The sequence below is a fragment of the Panthera tigris genome, chromosome B3 (assembly GCF_018350195.1).
Source record: "Panthera tigris isolate Pti1 chromosome B3, P.tigris_Pti1_mat1.1, whole genome shotgun sequence".
NCBI lineage: Eukaryota > Metazoa > Chordata > Mammalia > Carnivora > Felidae > Panthera > Panthera tigris.
The window spans coordinates 145,118,433-145,137,441 of record NC_056665.1 but is presented as its reverse complement, the minus strand read 5'-3'; the positions used below and the strand labels follow the sequence as shown (position 1 = coordinate 145,137,441).

At 60.3% G+C, this 19,009-nt stretch overlaps 1 protein-coding gene and 1 long non-coding RNA gene across 2 annotated transcripts; both read left to right on the top strand.

The window, feature by feature from the left end:
- Nucleotides 1–238: 238 nt before the first annotated feature.
- LOC122239723 lies at nucleotides 239–1,794 on the top strand. Its single transcript, XR_006219138.1, has 2 exons — nucleotides 239–386; nucleotides 1,365–1,794. It is a non-coding gene; the product is annotated as an uncharacterized LOC122239723 (long non-coding RNA).
- A 1,331-nt stretch (nucleotides 1,795–3,125) lies between these two features.
- On the top strand, nucleotides 3,126–6,842 carry LOC122239525 (proline-rich extensin-like protein EPR1). Its single transcript, XM_042989283.1, has 6 exons — nucleotides 3,126–3,251; nucleotides 3,338–3,409; nucleotides 3,789–3,872; nucleotides 4,644–4,808; nucleotides 4,968–5,644; nucleotides 5,840–6,842. The coding sequence occupies exons 1-6, from the start codon at nucleotides 3,126–3,128 to the stop codon at nucleotides 6,840–6,842; spliced, it is 2,127 nt and encodes a 708-aa protein (XP_042845217.1).
- Nucleotides 6,843–19,009: the final 12,167 nt, after the last annotated feature.

Sequence of the window (19,009 nt, the reverse complement as noted above, 5' to 3'; positions counted from 1 at the left end):
CAGTGCCGGGGTGGGACTCCCGTGGTGCTGCCCTCTCCCTGGGAAGCCTCGGGTCGGGGTCTGCTACCACCCGGGCCGTCCTCTCCGTCTTCCTGGAACCCCCTCCGGGACGGACGCCGGCTCATCTGTGGATGCAGAGCCCAGCTGTGTCCGGGGAGATTTTGCCAAACACTTGCGAGGCTTCTAGAGCCATCGGAGATGACCGTTCCGGAAGCTTCTGAAGCAGCAGATTCTTCAAGAGAACAGAAGGACACCCTCCCCCAACTGTCGTGCCCCCCTATCGTGACAGGGAGCGCCCCCATCACACGTGTGTCCCCGGGCTCCTGGGCACTGCACCAGATCAGAGGGGCGAAGGGGCAGAGGCTCCTGACAGCAGTGAGATATTTGTACGTTAAAAGGCCCAGGTTTTAAAAAGTTGGTTGTACCCACTGGGTTATCTCTTACAATTTTATGTAAAGCACAGTTTCACAGCTAGCCGTGCTGATTCTGAAACTGCACCTGGCGGGATGTCCCGGGACTCGGCGGCTCTGGCCTCCCGGGGTCCTTGAGGCCCTGCTCCTTCGGGGGGCTCCATGGCCGTCTGCCTCCCAGAGTGGAGGCCTGCACCCTGAATCAGTGGCTGTTCCCAAGAGAAGCGGGACGTGGCTGTGGTGCTCTGGATGGGGACCCTGAGGGGTGAGCTGGAGGGGCCGGTCTGAGGGCCCAGGTGGGACCCAGGGTACCGGCCGTGGGCACCGGGACCTCCTCTGCAGCCTCAAATGCCCGGGAAGACGGCCGGGTCTAGCTGTGATCCCGTTGGCTGGGGACCCGAGGTCCCCAGGACAGCTGCCCGTCAGTGAGCCTTCCTGGGGTTGGCTCCCGCACCTGCCACAAGACGATGGGGGGTCTGCCAGCAGCAGACACAGCCCCCGAGAGGGCATTATCATCGCCCCCGATTTATGGGCAGGCTGGCGGGCCGAGCGACGGAGGGACCGCCACCCGGGCCCGGCGCTGTGAGGGGCAGGGGCTGGCTAGGAGCTCACCGCTTCTTGGGCCAAAGCTTACTGTCCTCCCGTACAGCTGGGGGGGCGGGGGCGGAGCACCCAGGGGCCGGGAACACCCGAGAAGCTTGCGGTGGTCCCGCACCGCCCACGGGCCGGCTCTGCTGCGAGCACGAGGCAGCCCCGCCTTTAGCCCCACAGGCCCCACACCGTGTCCCCGCCTGGGCCGGCACCGGCCCCTGGGGGCACCCGGTGAGCCGGGCCCTCGGCTTCGCAGACTTGCTGGGAAAATCCAACGGGTTAACGGGTCGCGGACGGCTGGGCCCAGGGTCGGGACGGCTAGTAAGTTCGTCCTCAGTATTTCACAGAAGCTCTCGTTTGCAGTCACGGGCCGCTTTCCAGAGGAAAAAGACGCTTCGGAGAAGCAGCAGAACCCTGTTAACGTCTCTGCTTTAAGAAAAATAAGGAAGAAGTCGGGAGCCGCATCGCCTTCCGTCAAGACACCTGCGGGACCCGATTTAATTTCTGCTGCCGTGGACGACGGAGCCGGGAATTCTCACGGGAGGACTTTCGAAGGAGGAGGTGCTAAGTACATCACGTCCAAAATTAACACGGTCTTCCAATCTACGCACCAATTCAAAACCCGATTTAACAACCTGCTCTTACCGAAGTCAATTGGCGAGCATTCCATTATAAACACAGATGAAATCCCCCCCCATCTACCAGATAAATAATTTTCTCCCCACACCTAAGCGGCACGCATTAAGTTAACGGGTAATGATCTAAATTATGTATTAAACTCAATTACTTTTTATTACCGCTTTCCAATTAGGGTGCCCTGATTGACTCGCCCGCACGGTGCCTTCTCGTGGGATGGACCCTGTCTCCCGGCCCCGGTTCCGGCCGTGCTCGCGCCGCTCAGCCCCGGCTAATTGAGTGTCTGCCCTCCATCCAGCCGGTGGCCGAGGCGCGGCCCCTGATGCTGAATTACCAGCTAAATTACCCATCTGCCGGAGTCCCTCTCGGCAAACTCTTCTAACACGGGACTCTCTCCCGGCCTCCCGCACGGAGCGCCCCCCCCCACCCCCAGGGGACGATGCACCCCCAGGGTGGGCTCCGGGGACCGGTGGGCCCTTCCACGGTCGGGCACCGTGAGGCTACCGTGACAAACACCCCGACTTCCCAGAGATAACGGACGGCCGCGTCCGTCGTGGGCTGGCCGCCGGGTCCTCCGGCAACCAGCCTCCCTCGTCACGACCTCCCCTCGTTAGCGAAAACAATCCTTTGAAGAACCCAGACTCCTCTGACAATGGTCACCTGTGTTCCTATCCTCGCCTCTGCTGTCTGGGTCCTGGGGCAGGGAGCCCGAGATCAGGTGCGGGCAGGTTCAGAAACAGGCACAGGCCTCCCGGTTCGTAGGCCGAGTCCTCTGCTGCGTTCTCCCGGGGGGAAGGTGTGGGGAGCTCTTGGGGGGGCTCTCATAAGGGCCCGAAGCCCTCACAAGGGGCGGCACAACTGGGGTGAGCCACCTCGGAGCGGACCCTCCCTTCGCCGGTCCCCCCCCCAAGGGCAAAGTGACAGGCTGGAGGGGGGCCCAGACCCCCTCTCCCCCAGGGAGGGGAGGGAGGCTTCCCGGATGGAGATGGAGGGCTGGGAACCACAACACTACTGGCCTCCGGGGCCTCGACCGTCCACCCTGCCTCTCCGAGCAGCCCTGAGGGGGCCCGTGTGGCTGGATGGGGGCCGCCCACGGGCACGCCGTGGGGTGGGGTGGGGGTGACCGGGCCTCGCCTCACCAGTCAGGGAGCAGAGAAGAGCCCCCGGGCAGGCCCCTCAGAGAACCCTCTGGAAAGCTAGCAGCCAACAAGTGGGCATCCGTGTGCCATCCATCCGCTACCCCAGAGTGAGGCCCCGCCAGCCCAGCCCCTGAGGGCGGGCGGACGAGAGACAGGCTGCAGACGCGGAGCCAGGGAAGAGGTGTCAACCGCCAGGTCTGACCCTCGACCCTGCAGGGACGCCGTGCCCACATTCCAAGTGGCCGAACGTCCTGGCCCCGGGTGAGGGTGGCGTCCAGAGAGCGTGGGGTGCCAGCCGGCTCTGTGGTCACCTGGGGGGCTATCGAAGAAACGCCTCCTCTCTGCGCTCATGGCCCAGCAGCATCCTGGAGCCGGCAGTGAGCGGGATGGCGGCCCCAGCTGGCCCGCACCTAAGACCCCCCAGAACCCCACAGGGTCGGAGGGCCCTCTCGCCTTCCAGCACAGAGAAAATCCAGTGAGACTCAGAGGGCCCTCTGGGGCGGAGCCGGGATGGGACCTCTTGTGTATGACAGGCTCACACCCGACCCTCGACGTCTGCAGCCGCTGTCAGGGGCCCGGGAGAGGTCCGTGCAGCAGGGTCCTGGGGGAGGGGAGAAGCCCGTGCAGTCCTGGGTGGGTCACACTGGGACCAGAGGGACGTCCAGGGTCACGTCCAGAGGTGTAGCTGGGCACTAGAGGACCGTGAAATCCAAACCTGGCAGAGTGGGAGGGTGTGTGAGTGAGCACGGGTGTGTGTGCTCACGTCTGCGTGTACGTGTGAGCGTGTGCGTGCTGGGAGCCTCCCCAGCAGGGTCCTCAGGCTGGTCGCAACCCCCAGTCTGGGACACCTGCTCGCCTGGCACAGGTCGGTGGGAAGGATCGCGGATTGTAGCACCAGCCGGAGGCCTCTGGGCCCCGTCTCCCCCTTCACCCCTGAGGGGCCTCAGTCAGGTGACGTGACCTCTCCAAGCCTGGCCACCTCCTCTGCCCCTCCACTGCTGTCCCACCACAGGGTCCCCCGGCGGTCCCTCCGGCCACACCTGCTCCAGGCTGGCACAGGGTGGCCAGGAGACCCGGCGCCCGGACCCTCCTGAAGGTCTGTCCCTGTGCTGGGTCCCTAGGGGCCCCAGGCAAGAAGGAGGCCCGGCTGCAGCCTCCGGGGACCCAGGAGGCGTGACCTAGGAGCGCAGGCCGGGCAGGGAGGGCACCGAGGCTGGACAGTCCTGGAGGACTGTCTGGAGGAGGAAGCTTCCTGCCACAGCCCTCGGCCTGGCCCGCGTCCCTTTCTGGCGGTTCCGCTCTGGGGCAGTCTCAGTGCCGGTGACGGACAAGAAAGTGCCGTCCCCGCGAGCCCGCGGCCCCCGCCCCGTCTCACATGGCCCTGGAGTTGGCTTTTTGTTTGTTTGATGAATTCTTCCGATGTTCAAGAAAGAAATTAATTTTACTTATTCCTCCAAGCGGTCATTAGAAAAGCTTTTAATGAACACAGTAAAACCCAACTAATTATCACAATGGCATTTTACTCTAAATAAAATTGACAGGAACCACGAATGTGACGCGTATAATTCTCCTCAGTTTATTAAAACCCATTTATCACACTTTATCCTAGAGGAAACTCATCATATTGGTCTGCGATAATTTAACTAATATTTCCTTGCTGCATCTAATATTTAAGGGGAGTTTACTGATATTAAAGTCATAATGCATTATATGGAGATGACCTTGCATTCTAATTACTGTTCTTGGTGAGGAGTGGGGCAGAGCAATCCTGGCAGCCCTCTAGGCGGGAGCCAGCGAGCAGCTAACGGCGGGGCCCTCCTTACACGAGATCCCTTCCCGGTCTCCGTGGGTCAATCCGGCTGTCCAGAGTGGCACGGGAGGGACCCACTTCCCCCTGGACTTGGCTGGGGCCTGGGGTGGAGACCCCCGAGGGCGACCCCTGAGTGACCACACCGAGCCCAAGTTCGCATCCCTGGTGTCCCCCAGAACCGCGGCAGATGCACCTGAGTGTGGAAAACGGGGCTTCTTTCTGGTAACTTCTGACCCGGAAACCACCTTCTTCCTAAACCCAGGCTTGAAAGGTCAGCGTTGCGACACCCGTCCGGCTCTGAGATCACGTCTGTATACCTTGAGGAGTCTCCAGACTCGGGCGGCGGGACCTCTGCTTCGTGTCCGGTGCGCATGGCTCCAGGCTGAGTCCCGCCATCGGCCCCTCCCCGGCACGCATACCTGCATCCGCGGGGAGACCGCCAAGCCCGCTGTGCCCCCCTCGCCCCCGCTGCGCCCCCCTTTGCCCACGCTGCGCCCCCCTCACCCGCGCTGCGCCCCACTCGCCCGCGCTGCGCCCCACTCGCCCCCGCTGCGACCCACTCACCCCCACTGCGCCCCCCTTTGCCCACGCTGTGCCCCACTCGCCCCCGCTGCGCCCCCCTTGCCCACGCTGCGCCCCCCCTCGCCCACACTGCGACTCACTTGCCCACGCTGCGCCCCCCTCACCCGCGCTGCGCCCCCCTCGCCCGCGCTGCGCCCCACTCGCCCCCGCTGCGACCCACTCACCCCCACTGCGACCCACTCACCCCCGCTGCGCCCCCCTTGCCCACGCTGCGCCCCGCTCGTCCACGCTGTGACCCACTCGCCCCCGCTGCGACCCCCTTGCCCACGCTGCGCCCCCCCTCGCCCGCGCTGCGCCCCACTCGCCCACGCTGTGACCCACTCACCCCCGCTGCGACCCCCTTGCCCACGCTGCGCCCCACTTGCCCCCGCTGCGCCCCCCCTTGCCCACGCTGCGCCCCACTCGCCCACGCTGCGCCCCCCCTTGCCCACGCTGCGCCCCCCCCTCGCCCGCGCTGCGCCCCACTCGCCCACGCTGTGACCCACTCACCCCCCGCTGCGACCCCCTTGCCCACGCTGCGCCCCCCCTTGCCCACGCTGTGCCCCGCTCGCCCACGCTGTGACCCACTCACCCCTGCTGCGACCCCCTTGCCCACGCTGCGCCCCACTCGCCCACGCTGCGCCCCCCCTTGCCCACGCTGTGCCCCGCTCGCCCACGCTGTGACCCGCTAGCCCCCACTGCACCTCCCTCGCCGCGCTGCGCCCCACTCGCCCCCGCTGCGCCCCCTTTGCCCACACAGCGCCCCCCTCGCCCGCGCTGCGCCCCACTCGCCCCCGCTACGCCCCCCTTTGCCCACGCTGCGCCCCCCCTCGCCCACGCTGTGACCCACTCACCCCCGCTGCGACCCCCTTGCCCACGCTGCGCCCCCCCTTGCCCACGCTGTGCCCCGCTCGCCCACGCTGTGACCCACTCACCCCTGCTGCGACCCCCTTGCCCACGCTGCGCCCCACTCGCCCACGCTGCGCCCCCCTTGCCCACGCTGCGCCCCCCATCGCCCACACTGCGACTCACTTGCCCACGCTGCGCCCCCCTCACCCGCGCTGCGCCCCACTCGCCCGCGCTGCGCCCCACTCGCCCCCGCTGCGACCCACTCACCCCCACTGCGACCCACTCACCCCCGCTGCGCCCCCCTTGCCCACGCTGCGCCCCGCTCGTCCACGCTGTGACCCACTCGCCCCCGCTGCGACCCCCTTGCCCACGCTGCGCCCCCCCTCGCCCGCGCTGCGCCCCACTCGCCCACGCTGTGACCCACTCACCCCCGCTGCGACCCCCTTGCCCACGCTGCGCCCCACTTGCCCCCGCTGCGCCCCCCTTTGCCCACGCTGCGCCCCCCCTCGCCCGCGCTGCGCCCCACTCGCCCACGCTGTGACCCACTCACCCCCGCTGCGACCCCCTTGCCCACGCTGCGCCCCACTCGCCCACGCTGCGCCCCCCCTTGCCCACGCTGCGCCCCCCCCTCGCCCGCGCTGCGCCCCACTCGCCCACGCTGTGACCCACTCACCCCCGCTGCGACCCCCTTGCCCACGCTGCGCCCCCCCTTGCCCACGCTGTGCCCCGCTCGCCCACGCTGTGACCCACTCACCCCTGCTGCGACCCCCTTGCCCACGCTGCGCCCCACTCGCCCACGCTGCGCCCCCCCTTGCCCACGCTGTGCCCCGCTCGCCCACGCTGTGACCCGCTAGCCCCCACTGCACCTCCCTCGCCGCGCTGCGCCCCACTCGCCCCCGCTGCGCCCCCTTTGCCCACACAGCGCCCCCCTCGCCCGCGCTGCGCCCCACTCGCCCCCGCTACGCCCCCCTTTGCCCACGCTGCGCCCCCCCTCGCCCACGCTGTGACCCACTCACCCCCGCTGAGACTCACTTGCCCACGCTGCGCCCCACTCGCCCCCACTGCGCCCCCCCCCCTTGCCCACGCTGCACCCCACTCACCCACGCTGTGACCCACTCGCTCACACACGCTGGTGGGGTCAGGCAGCCGGTGCTGCTGTGGTGGGCGATTCCGGGTGAAAACAACCACAGACGGGCTGATCCCAAGCGTGCTGTTCCCACGCGCCCGTGCAGGTGCAGTGAGGGGTCTGCCCATCGGGCACCCTGGCTGACCCTGTCCCCCCATCCTGTGACGCTGCCCTCTCAGCACGGGGTCCCTGGGGTCCCACCTGCCATCGCTGCTTCAGGCTCCCCCTTGGAGGGACCGCATTCCGCCGCTCGGGCACAGCTGATTCCAGACTGCGGTGACGCAGGGGAAGCTGTGCCCGTCCCGTGAGCCGGCCGGGGCACCAGTGATGGATCCGCCATCTGTCCCCCGGCACGACTTCTGTGCTTCCAGCTCTGGTCACGTGGCCCGATCAAGCCGCCATCAAGACCCCTGGCCGCTGCCCCCCACGCCCCTCCGGCTTTCACTGCCACGCGGCCCACAGCACGCAGACCGTCCTCGTCCCCAGCCGCCCTCTCCTCCTGTCTCCGTGGAGGGGCTCTGGTCACCTCACGGAGCCCCAGGTCGGGAGGAATGGGGACACGCCCTCCCCCTCCCCCCACCTCCCTCCCACCCCTCCTCTGCCCGAGGAGGCTGCCTCCAGGACTCTCAGTGAGGAAGCCACAGAAGCCACCCTCCTTCCCTCCCCTCCCCAAAGGTGGAACTCACCCCTGGCACTCCCCTCCTGCACCCACCCCGTCCCCAACTCCACCTGCTTTCTCCAGGGCCAGGCTTGCCCTTAAACTTGAGCTTGCTTGCTGAGTCTCAGGGACTCCTTATGTCCCCTGTCACTTATCCCCCACGCACACCGGCCTCCCCTGGTTTCTCCCCCTACCTGGGTGTCCACCTGCCCCTCTGTCCGTGCTCCCGGTTCACCCGGCGGCTCCTCCCGCTCCTCAAACCCGGGGGCCCGCCCGCGGCGTCACCCCCTCCTCCTCCCCGAGACTCGTCCCCACCTCCAGCTCTGACAGCCTTTCTCCTGAGCCCCAGACCCGGAGAGCAAGCTGCCTCCTCCAGTCTCTCCCTCTTGCCACAGTCCTTCCGTAAATCACCGGAGTCGCCCGGTCCTGCGTCCCTGGGGAGCAGGGCACAGAGCGGGGGGGGCCCCCCTCCCCCGCCGTGTGGAGGCGCTAGCCTGGTGTCTGTATGTCGGGGCGCACACGTATGCACGTACAAACGACAGCGTGCAGTTGTGTCCGGTGGTTTTGCCGTGAAACCGGTGGACTTGTGCATATTTCACGGCTTGTCTGCAACTCCCTTTGCGCGCGAGCTCCGCGTCTCGGGGAGCGCTGTGGCTGTCGCGCGCAGCCGGCCTCGTGTTTGGATGGAGGCCTCGCTCCGTCCTGGGGCCCTGGGGCCGCTGCTCCCGCGTCCTCCGCGTCCTCCGCTCTTCTCTGCTGGGGAAGAGTCAGCCGCTTCTGCGCGCTTCCCTCTCGAGTTGCTTCTTCCGGATTCTTCTATGCACGTGGCGTTCCTCCCCAGGGCAGATCTGGGGGGCGGGGGACACAGGGCTGTTTTTCACGGACGTTCCCAAGGCGTGTCCTGAAAAGGCTGGAAAGAGGACCCCTCCCGACGCACGGAGCCTGCCTGTTTTTCCCACGCCCTCGCCATCGCTGGAGAGAGAAGCTCCGCCTTCCTTTCAGGTCGCCGGTGCCCCGTCGCTGCCACCCCTGACACCCGGTGAAACCAGCCGTGGTTTATCTTTGCGTGTGAGTCCTCGTGTCCTTTTCCTCCACCCACAGAGGTTATCTGCTTGCGACTCAGAAATCTACACGTAATTGTCCCCCCGGCTGCCTGTTCCGGACGCATCCGTGGGCCGCCACATCGGCCCGGCGCACAGACCACACGGCCTGTGTCTGGGCCGGTCCGCGCCCCGCCCGCCAGTCTCCGCGGTTCTTTCCCACGCGTGGGCTGGCTCCGCCCAAGCGTTTTCTTTTCCAGGCGAGTCAGGCGGCACATCGCAGGCCGTAAGGGTGATTGCGGTTTACTGGGGGCGCCGACGGGGCGCAGACTCCCTTTCCTCCTGGAAGGTGCGGTCCCTCTCCCCGCGGACTGGGATTTCCTTCTGCGGCTGCCCGTTGTCCTCACACAGGCTTGTGCGCCTTTCTGCTACTTTTCTCCCAAGACGGCCGGCAGTTTTCCTAGCGGTTGTGCCCGGGGGCACCCTCCTCGGTGGCGATTCCTCGGGTGGTGGAAAGCTACGGGTTTTATAGACACTTGCCTTGTCTCTATCTTACTGAAGTCTCTTGCTAGTTTGCTGCTGCGTTTCCGCTTTATAGTCGATCCGGTTGCTAGCAAATCACGTCTCCCGTCCTCAGACCCAAAGGCCTGGACGTGGGCCTACAGTGTGGCCTAGCAGCCTGAGGGCTGGCATCCTCATCGGCCGCAGGCTTTAACGGGAGCCCGCGATGCTCCCCCAGGCGTGAGACCGCTGTCGCCGTCACACGGGACTTCTCACGCGGCGGGGCCCACGTCTACTCCGCTGTCGTGAATTATAACGAGCTCCGTTGGTAGATTCCAAACCCGGCGTGTCCCTCCTGAGCGCGGTGGCATATTCGGTGGTGGGGATAAGGCACGGTGGACCGACCCTCCCCACGTGTGAATCCCCGGTCGTTTCCACTCTCCACGCTGCGGTCCCCCCAACGGCCCTGTGTGCGTGTCGGGGGCTGGTGTGCGAGGCCCCCCCCCCCCCCCCCCCCCCCCGCAGGGAGGGTTGCTGGCTCGCCTATCTGTGCGAGAGTTTTTCACAGTGCCTGGCACGTCGTTAAGTGCTAAAGAAGTGTTAACCACTCTCATCATCGTCGCCATTAAGTATTGACAGATTGCTGTCCGAAGTGTCTGTGCCAATTTACACGCCCGCCAGCCACGGACAAAGCTCCCGTTTCCACAAATTCATGGCAGCGCTCCGTGGTATCAGACTTATTAATTTTTTACACTCTAATGGGTGAAAAATGGCGTCTCGTTGTTTTAATTTGTGTTCCTCGCCGTTCGCTGTGAAGCTGGGCCGACTTGTGCATATTTATTGCACGTTGTTTTCTCCACGTATTTATAGTTTCCTATCATTTGCTCGTTTTTGTATTGGGTCGCTTGCCTTTTCCTTATTGATTTTCAGGAATTATTTATGTATCCGAGTAGTGATACTTTATTGGTTTTGTGGGTCGCAAATACATCCTCCCAGACTGAAGCTTGTATTTCTCGCTTTATGGATGGTGCCTTTTGCTGAACAGAATTTTAAATTTTAATGTGTCTGACGCACCGAACTTTCCCGTAACGTTTTGTGATGTTGTCCTAGAATCTCGTGTTCTCTTTGGCACTTTGGTGTTTTCACGTGCAAGTCCTTATCCGCCCGCACTTTATTTTTTGTTTTCTTTATGACGTGAAGCATCTCTGCTCTGCCGTGCCAGCGCCCGGTGCCGGCTGGTGCCCCCTGCCCCACTGGGGGTGGCGATGCTCCCCCAGCTTCGCTCCGTGTGCCCACTTGTAATGGACGTGGCCATAGCTCTTTCTGGAATTCAGTGACGTCACTTGTCCATCCCTGCCTGAACCACATCATACCTGTAAGAACGGTAGCTTTATAAAATAAGTCTGGTTGTCTCATTGGTGATTCTCTCTGACCTTTGTCTTCAGATATGCCTAGGCTGTGTTTGGCCTATAGTTTTTATGTATTAATTTTGTAAATCAGCTTGAAAGCCCATTTTGGATACGGACTAGAGATACACGGAACGTTTGGAACAATTTGAAGAAAATGTCTATTATTACTGACTCTACCCATTCATGAATATGGTATATCTCTCCATTTATTTACATCTTCTCTCATGCCTTCCAACAAAGCTTAACCAACAAAATTACTGTTAGAAACGTCTTGCGCATTATTTGACACATAACCCTTGAAAACTTGCCTGTTAAAAAAAAAACTGTTAACGGAATCTTATTATCTTATTTTCTCTAATTTTTTCCAGTGAGTTTTTATGCCGAATTTATATTTTACAGCTCATTGAACGCTCTAATTTGTATAGCTATCTATAGATTATTCTGAATTTTCTCTTTGAAACATGGTCTGCAAATAGTGACAGTGTAGCTTTTCTCCTTTCTAGACCCTAAAACATATTTTTTTCTCTTGCCACATGTGCTTCTGGTCCCCCTCCAGCACATGAGGCACAAAGGTGGAGCTGGGCTACAGGGTGGCACTGAATGTTCTTATTACAGATCTTCTTTGTACTCAACTCTGAGAGCTTTCACATATGCTGGATCGAGGTCCTTTACAGACAGGCAATTTGAAAATCTAGTCTCCCAATCTGTTGCTTATCTTTTAATTGCCTAACAGAGTATTTTGAAGAGCAGCAGTTTTGGTTTTGATGAAGGGCTTCTGTCAGTTTGTTCTTTTACGGATTGTGCTTTTTGTCTTTTTTAAATGTTTATTTTATTTATCTTGAGAGGCGAGAGGGGCAGAGAGAGGGAGAGAGGATCCCAAGCAGGTTTGGGATTACAGAGCCCACCACGGGGCTCAATCCCATGAACCTCGAGATCCTGACCTGAGCCGAAATCAAGAGTCTGATGTTTAACTGACTGAGCCACCCAGGCACCCCTCATGGATTGTGTTTTTTGATGTCTTATCTAAAAAAACCTTCTAGGGGCATCTGGGGGGCTCAGTCGGTTAAGCTCCAGACTTCAGCTTAGGTCATGACCCCATGGTTTGTGGGTTCGAGCCCCACTTCAGGGTCTGTGCTGACAGCTGGAGCCTAGAGCCTGCTTCGGATTCTGGGTCTCTCTCTCTCTCTCCCTCTCTCTCTCTCTCTCTCTCTCTCTCAAAAATAAACATTAAAAAATGTTTTTTTAATTAAAAATAAAAAATTAAAAACACCTTCTAGCTAATCCAAGGTCAAATCCAAAGATTTCCTGTTCTCTTTTCTTCTAGAATTCTTATAGTTTAAGGCCTATGATCCATTTTGAATTAATTTTTGTATATGCTGTGACAAATGCATCGAAGTTCTTACTTTTTTTTAATCTAGCACCATTTGTTGAAAAGACCATCTTTTCTCCATTTAATTGTCTTTGTGCTTTTGTCAAAAATCAATCCACTAGGGGCACCTGGGTGGCTCAGTCGGTTGAGCGTCTGACCTAGGCTCAGGTCATGATCTCACGGTCTGTGAGTTCGAGCCCCGTGTCGGGCTCTGTGCTGACAGCTTGGAGCCTGGAGCCTGCTTCAGATTCTGTGCCTCCCTCTCTCTGACCCTGCCCCGTTCATGCTCTGTCTCTCTCTGTCTCAAAAATAAATAAACATTAAAAAAAATTTTTTTTAATCAGTCAACTATTTGTATGCGGGCCTTTTCCTAGACTCCGCATTGTGCTCAATGTTTATGCCAATACCCTGCTGTTTTGATTGATTAGCTTTAAGATCAGAGTAAGTCTTCCAACTTTTTTCTTTTTTTTTAAAGTTGTTTAGACTACTCCAGAACCTTTCCACTTACATATGAATTTTTAGAATCATAAATTTTAGAGTCTGTCAGTTTTTACAGGAAAAACCTACTAGAATTTTGATTGAGATTCCATTGGTCTATAAATCAACGTGGGGAGAATGAACATCTTAACAACTTTGAGTTTTCCTATCCATGAACATGATATATGTCCTCATTCAGTGAGGTGTTCAGTCTCAGTGCTTGTAGATTTCAGTGTGCAGGTCTCCTATATCTTCTGTCAGATTTATGCCCAAGTATGCTTGTTAATAGTACTTTACATGTCATTGTTATTAAAATTTCAAGTTCTGACTGTTGTGAGTATATAAATATACGACTGATTTCCGTATATTGATCTTGAGCCGTGCCATTTTGCTAACACGCTTATTAGTTTTAGTAGCTTAAAAAAAATTTTTTTTTAACATTTATTTATTTTTGAGAGACAGAGCATGAGCAGAGAGAGAGGGAGACCCAGAATCCGAAGCAGGCTCCAGGCTCTGAGCGGCCAGCACACAGCCTGACGTGGGGCTCGAAACCACGAGCCGCGAGCTCCTGACCTGAGCTCAAGTCGGTGCTTAACCGCCTGAGCCCCCCAGGTGCCCCTATACTATTCTTTAGATAGATGATAGATAGATAGATAGATAATAGATACATTTGATTTGTTAAAATTTTGGTAAGATATTTTGCATCTCTGTTAATTAGGGATTTTGCGCTCTGTTATCATTTCTTGTGATGTCTTTGATTCAACATCAGAATAAGACTGGCTTCCCCAAATGGTAATGGAAGTGTCCCCCTGTCTATTATCTGGAAGCGTTTGTATAGACTTGGTATTATTTCTTCCATAAATGCTGGTGGGCTTCATCATTGAAACCATTTGGTCCTCTAATTTTCCTTGTTGTGAGGGTTTTAATTACAAATTTAGTTTCTCTAACAGATGTAAGACTAGTTGGCTTATCCGTTTTTTCTTAGGTGAACTTTGGTAGTTTATACCTTTGAAGGAATTTTCCACTTCGTCTATGTTGTCAAATTTATTGGTAAGAAGCTGTTCAGAATATCGTATTTTTTTCCTCACAATATCTGTAGAGTAATAGGTGGTGTCCACCCTCTCATTCCTGGTATTTTTCTTGATCACTTAGGGAAAAGGTACATTGTTTTTATTCATCTTTTCAAAGAATCTGCTCTTTTTTCATTGGTTTTTCTTTATAGTTTTCCTCCTTTTATTTCATTGATTTATGCTCTTTATTATTTTCTTTCTTATGCTCACTTCAGGATTCTTTTTCAATTTTTTTTAACGTTTATTTATTTTTGAGACAGAGAGAGACAGAGCATGAACGGGGGAGGGGCAGAGAGAGGGAGACACAGAATCGGAAGGCTCTGAGCCATCAGCCCAGAGCCTGACGCGGGGCTCGAACTCACGGACGGAGAGATCGTGACCTGAGCTGAAGTCGGACGCTCCACCGACTGAGCCACCAGGTGCCCCAACTTTAGGATTTACTTTGCTCTTCTTTTCCACTTTTTTAACCTGGAAGTTTGGATTATTGATTTGAAACCTCTATTTTTGCCGTAATGTAGGTTCTTAGTACTAAGTTTGAGTGTGAGCTGCCCTCACTGACTCCCTGGTTACCCCTCCCTCCACTGATGCTCAGTAAGGAAGGAGGCAGGTTTGGACCGGTTGTCCCCGCTGGGCACTGTGCTAGTCACACATTTCATCTTGACCACAATTTTGCGGGACAAGTACAGTTAGCTCAGCAGCTTACAAGTGTGGAAGCCAAGGCCAGCAGGCACCTGCTCCACTCTGTCCCCTCCCCCGGCGCTCAGAGCCCTGGGGGCTGGATCTGAAGATGCCTCTTTTGATACGGGCCTGATTAGCGAGACAGGATGATGACATTTAAAAGTCAAGACGGAAGTCCCTTTCCAGGTGATGTGCTGCTCAAGCCTGGCTGGAAGCCACTGCTGCTGAGATGGGGCATCGCCTACCCCCCCGCCCCGGCCCTGGGCTGGGGACGCCGACACGACTGTGTCTCTGCATCTAGCAGAGCGTGAGCGGCTGGCCTGCTGAGGCAGAGAGGTCAAGTCCCTTCACAGCCTGGGTCCCACAGGCCCCGGGCTGCTGCGTCCTCCTGTGCTTCCTGCCCACCTGGCAGGGAGTCTCAGGACGCGTCCCAGGCGCCTGGACAGGCCAGGGTTAAGGAAGTGCTGAACACATCTAATTTACATGCAAAAGTCTCCCGTCCTTTCCTCCTGACAACTCAAGGCTCATGCTACCGATCAATATTTTATGAAGACATTTCCTGTGACGCGGGGGGAGGCAGGTGCACGTGGCCTGGCCGCCCGCAAGAGGTGGGGGGGAGGAAGCCGGGACTGCAGGGCCGGCCCTGGGGTCTGTGTGTCGCTGAGTCCTCTGAACTGACTCCCGTGCACCCTGAGGGAGGCTCAGGCCCCTCTGCCTCTAAGGTAGCTCTCCTTCCTCCCTCCCCGATCTGAGCTGTCCGAGAACAGGGGCCTTCCTCCACGCATGAATGACTGAACGGAGGCTTTCTCAGCACCAATAGGTGTTGGGGTTCCAGGCCATGCCGATGGCTCTCCCTATGAAAACCCCCCATGCTATGGAGCCTAGTGAAATGCCCAGTGGTTCAGGGGCCACCAGAGGCCTAGCCCACGGAGCAGGAGCCACCCGACCTGCCGTCCTTTGCCTGTCCCCTCTGAAAAATGCCCGAGTCACCCTCCACCCCTCGCTCTTCCAGCCCGGCCCCTGTCCCCCAACGTGCTGGGGTCAGACTGAGAGCACCCGACACAGCCGTGTACCGAGCTGGGGTGCGGCTGCAGGGGAAGTGGGGGCCGGGGAGCAGACAGAGGGCCCCTCGGTGAAGGTGCATTTCGGCTGGGACAGAAAGTGGGTCAGGGTCTTAGTGGGGGAGGACAGCTTGTGGGGAGACCCAGAGAGCCGGGAACATGGAGGGTTCTGGGCAAATCAGGAAGGAACAGAGAACACGGAGCAAAGGGGAGGGGTGGCGGGGGGGCGGGACAGATAGGGCGGCTGGGGAGCCCTGAGTTAGAGAGTGAGTTCCCTGTAGGCGGGTGAGTTCCCGAGCCTCTCGGCCTGAGCCCAAGCCCCTGCTCTGTTGCTGGGTCCAGACCCCCGTGGAGAGTGGTCCAGGCCTGCCTCCCGGGAACCCACATGCAGGAGGGGAGCCAGTGGATGATTCTTAGGGTCCAGAGGAGGGAGGTCTCAACTCTAGCTGAGCTCTGAGCCCTGAGGACTCTTGTTGGGGACTGTGAGGCTGGGGTCTGTCCTGGAACTGGGGTAAGAACACCCCGGGTTTCCATCTGGGCTTTCTTTGCAATGTGCTTTGTGAGGGGCTGGGCCGGGCCTCAGTTTCCCCAGCTCCTGAGAGCGGGCTGTGATTCTGGGGTAGGCAAGGTGGACCCTTGGGAGCACCCCACGCCCCCCTCACTCTAAAGGACGCTGAGTTAGTGCGGGGCCTGGTGGGGGGGGGTCCAGTTGGGGGCAAACAAGTAAGTAATTGTATTAGACCCTCCCTGGGTCTCCATCAATGTGCAGAGCTCAGCAGAAGGGGCTCCCCCGGGGCCTGCCTCGTGACCCCTCACACTGCCGACTGTGAAATTCCCGAATAACAACGACCCAAATTCACTTATCCGTGCAGAGGGACCCACGGGCCCTGGCTGTCAGGACCCTCTACCCGGCTCTTTCCTGGACCCACCGCCATTGTGCCGTCGTCCCCGGAGGGCCAGGAGGACGCTGGCCTCACCCACCCCCCTGCCGTTTACCACCCCCCCCCACCCCGGTCGTGTGTCCATTCGTGTACTCGTGCACCCACTTACTCAGTCCCTAGCCATCCCAGGAATGACGGCTCCCAGACTCTGAGGCTGGTAACGCAGCGCCCGCGCACGAGTCTCTGAAGGTCTGAAGGTGCCCTGAGAGAGGCTGGCACGCCCCACGCCGTGTGACGGAGGAAGAAACAGGTTCCAAGAGGGTATTTGCCGCAAGTCCCACAGCCGCGAGGCAGGGTTCGCCTCCGTTCCCAGAACGGGCCCGGCTCCGGAATGTTCCTGACTGTTTGTCACAGGCGCCCCGTGTACTTGGGTGGGGGCTCCCAGGAACGCTGGCTGCGCTCAGGGCCGGGGGCTCCCTGGCAGGTGCTGGGGTTGCTGGAGAAGTGGGTGCAGGTCGGGGAGGGGGGTGTCGGCCCTGAGCCTGCCCGTGCCCAGGGAGGCCGCAGGAGCCGGGGGCCTGGCCACCCTCCAGGGCGGGGCAGACCGTGTGGCTCCCGGGTTCCTGCACCGCTGTGGGTGGGGGGGTCCAGGAGGCGGAGGGGAGCCGCGGGGGGCGGGGGGCGGGGGGCCGGCCGCTGAAGACCAACACCGCGGCCCTCGCTTTGCACTTTATAAATCGGCACTTGTCACGGAAGGAGCCGTCCTGCTGCCATCGCAGGCATGAGGAGATTCGCCTTGAGGACACCCCCTTTGTCAAGAGCGAAAGGCCCCACTCGGCGGCCGGGGATGGACGCTGGTGGCACTGAGGCGCCCGGGCTCGGCCGGGACCCGCGTCCGCAAATGGCCTCGTGTTTTCATGTGAAACAGGTTGTCGATAACGTGCTCTGTGTTCTGTCATTAAAAACGCGAAGCAAGGGCCCCGGGCATCCATCGCGGGGCGGGTGCGAGTGGGAGCTTGCGTGCCAGCCGCGCACCCGGCAGACGCGGCCTCGGGCAAGCGTCTCGCTGCTGTCCTGCCGCCCGTCATCGCCCGCCCAGGCATCACGCTCGCCCGCCCTAGCTCCCCGCTCACTCCCCTCCCTGCCCCAGAAATGCTGCCCGTCCTCCAGCCCAAGGAGGGGGCACCTTCCTCCAGGAAGCCTTCCTGACTGCTCTGTTCCCTGGGCTCCCTCCTGCCTTGCTCTGCTGCAGGGTCTCCCCTGAGCCCACGACCCAGGGGTCCACCCCCTGGCAGCGGTCCGGCTGCCTCTCCCTCTGTGCCAGCCCCCAGGTGAGTGTGGGACGCAGGGCCTCAGCCCGTACGGTGGGAGAGGCCCCGACGATGCAGCTGGAAGGCAGGACGGGGCATCAGGTGGGCACCTGGGGGGCTGGGACTCGGGCCCACCCGCACCTCGGACCCGTGGGTGTCGCGGGCAAACCCCTTCCCATCTCGACGCCTCGGACTCCCCAGCCGTCACTGAAGCCTTGTGCATTCAGGTGGGGGTGGGAGCAGGCGGCACAGGTCCCAGAAGTGCTGCCTGAAACCCCACGTCCGTGTGTGTGCGTCTGGGCCGCCCCAACCAAGCACCGCGGACGGGGGGCCGAGACAGCAGAAGCATGTGGGCGCACAGCCCTGGAGGCCAGAAGCTCAAGGTCGGGGGGTCGCGTTCCAGGCCGTGGGGAGCGTCCATCCCAGGCCTCTTGTTGGCTGCGGGGATTTTCCCGGAATCCCGGGGGCTCCCCGTCTTGTGGAAGCACCGCCCCTTCTCTGCCTCTGTTGCCGTGTGTCCGGGTCCAAATCCCCGCTTTTATAAGGACACAGTCCCACGTGAGTTAGAGCCCACCCTCTTCCAGCAGGACCCCAGCCTCATTTAATTCATTGTATCTGCAGCAAACCTGTCTCCAACTGAGGTCACATTCTGAGGTGCTGGGTATTAGGGTTCGAACGTTTGAATTTGGGGGGCACACAATGCAACCTATAATGTCTGGAGACATTGCCCTGGGTCACCCGGCCCCTCAGCCGGCTCTGTCCACTGCACACTGGCCACAGGCCCTTGACACAGCCCGGTGGGCCCGGCAGAGGCCCGGCCTCCAGGTGGGGAAGGGCCATGTCCCGGGACCCAGTAGTAGATGGACAGACCATCTCAGCTCACCTCGAGAAGCCAGGTCAAGGCAGGGGACCCAGGCTGGGAGGCCCTCAGTGCTGGGGTTTTGCAGATGTAGAAGAGGGTCCACGTATGGGGGAGAGAGGAGCCCTTACGTCAGGGTCTGACGGGCTCCCTGGGCTCAGGTGGCCCTGGGGAGACCCCCACCCCGAGCAGCAGGGGACCTGTCTTCCAGGTAACTTGGGGCCAGAGAAAATCCCCAGAGACCCTCGGGGACCCAGTGCCTCCCCGGTGGACCTCCCGTCTGATCTCGGGGGGCTCGGCTGAGGTCTTCGTCCCCCACTGTGGGGGCAGCCATGGCCTGGGGTCCCCGGACTCTGCACTCGGGTGACCCTGGGCACACAGGGAGCAGGCCCCACCTCTGGGCCGGCGCAGGTGGTGCGGGGCGGGGCCGACAGCTTCCCCTCCTTCCCCTCCTCGCCTCCCTCTTCAAACCTCCGCACAGCAGCCTGGAGTAGGCTCCCCGGCCCCAGGGGTCACTGCTGTCCCTCCAGGGGCTCCTAGCCTCCCCATTACGTTTGCTCAGCTTCCCCTCCAG

Excerpts from the sequence above, each read along its gene's own strand:
- LOC122239525 (XM_042989283.1), top strand. The coding sequence starts at position 3,126 with ATGGCCCAGCAGCATCCTGGAGCCGGCAGTGAGCGGGATGGCGGCCCC. Across the intron at positions 3,410-3,788 it reads AGAAGCCCGTGCAGTCCTGG|GGTCCCCCGGCGGTCCCTCC; the intron begins GTGGGTCACACT and ends GTCCCACCACAG. Across the intron at positions 4,809-4,967 it reads GAAAACGGGGCTTCTTTCTG|GCTGAGTCCCGCCATCGGCC; the intron begins GTAACTTCTGAC and ends GCATGGCTCCAG.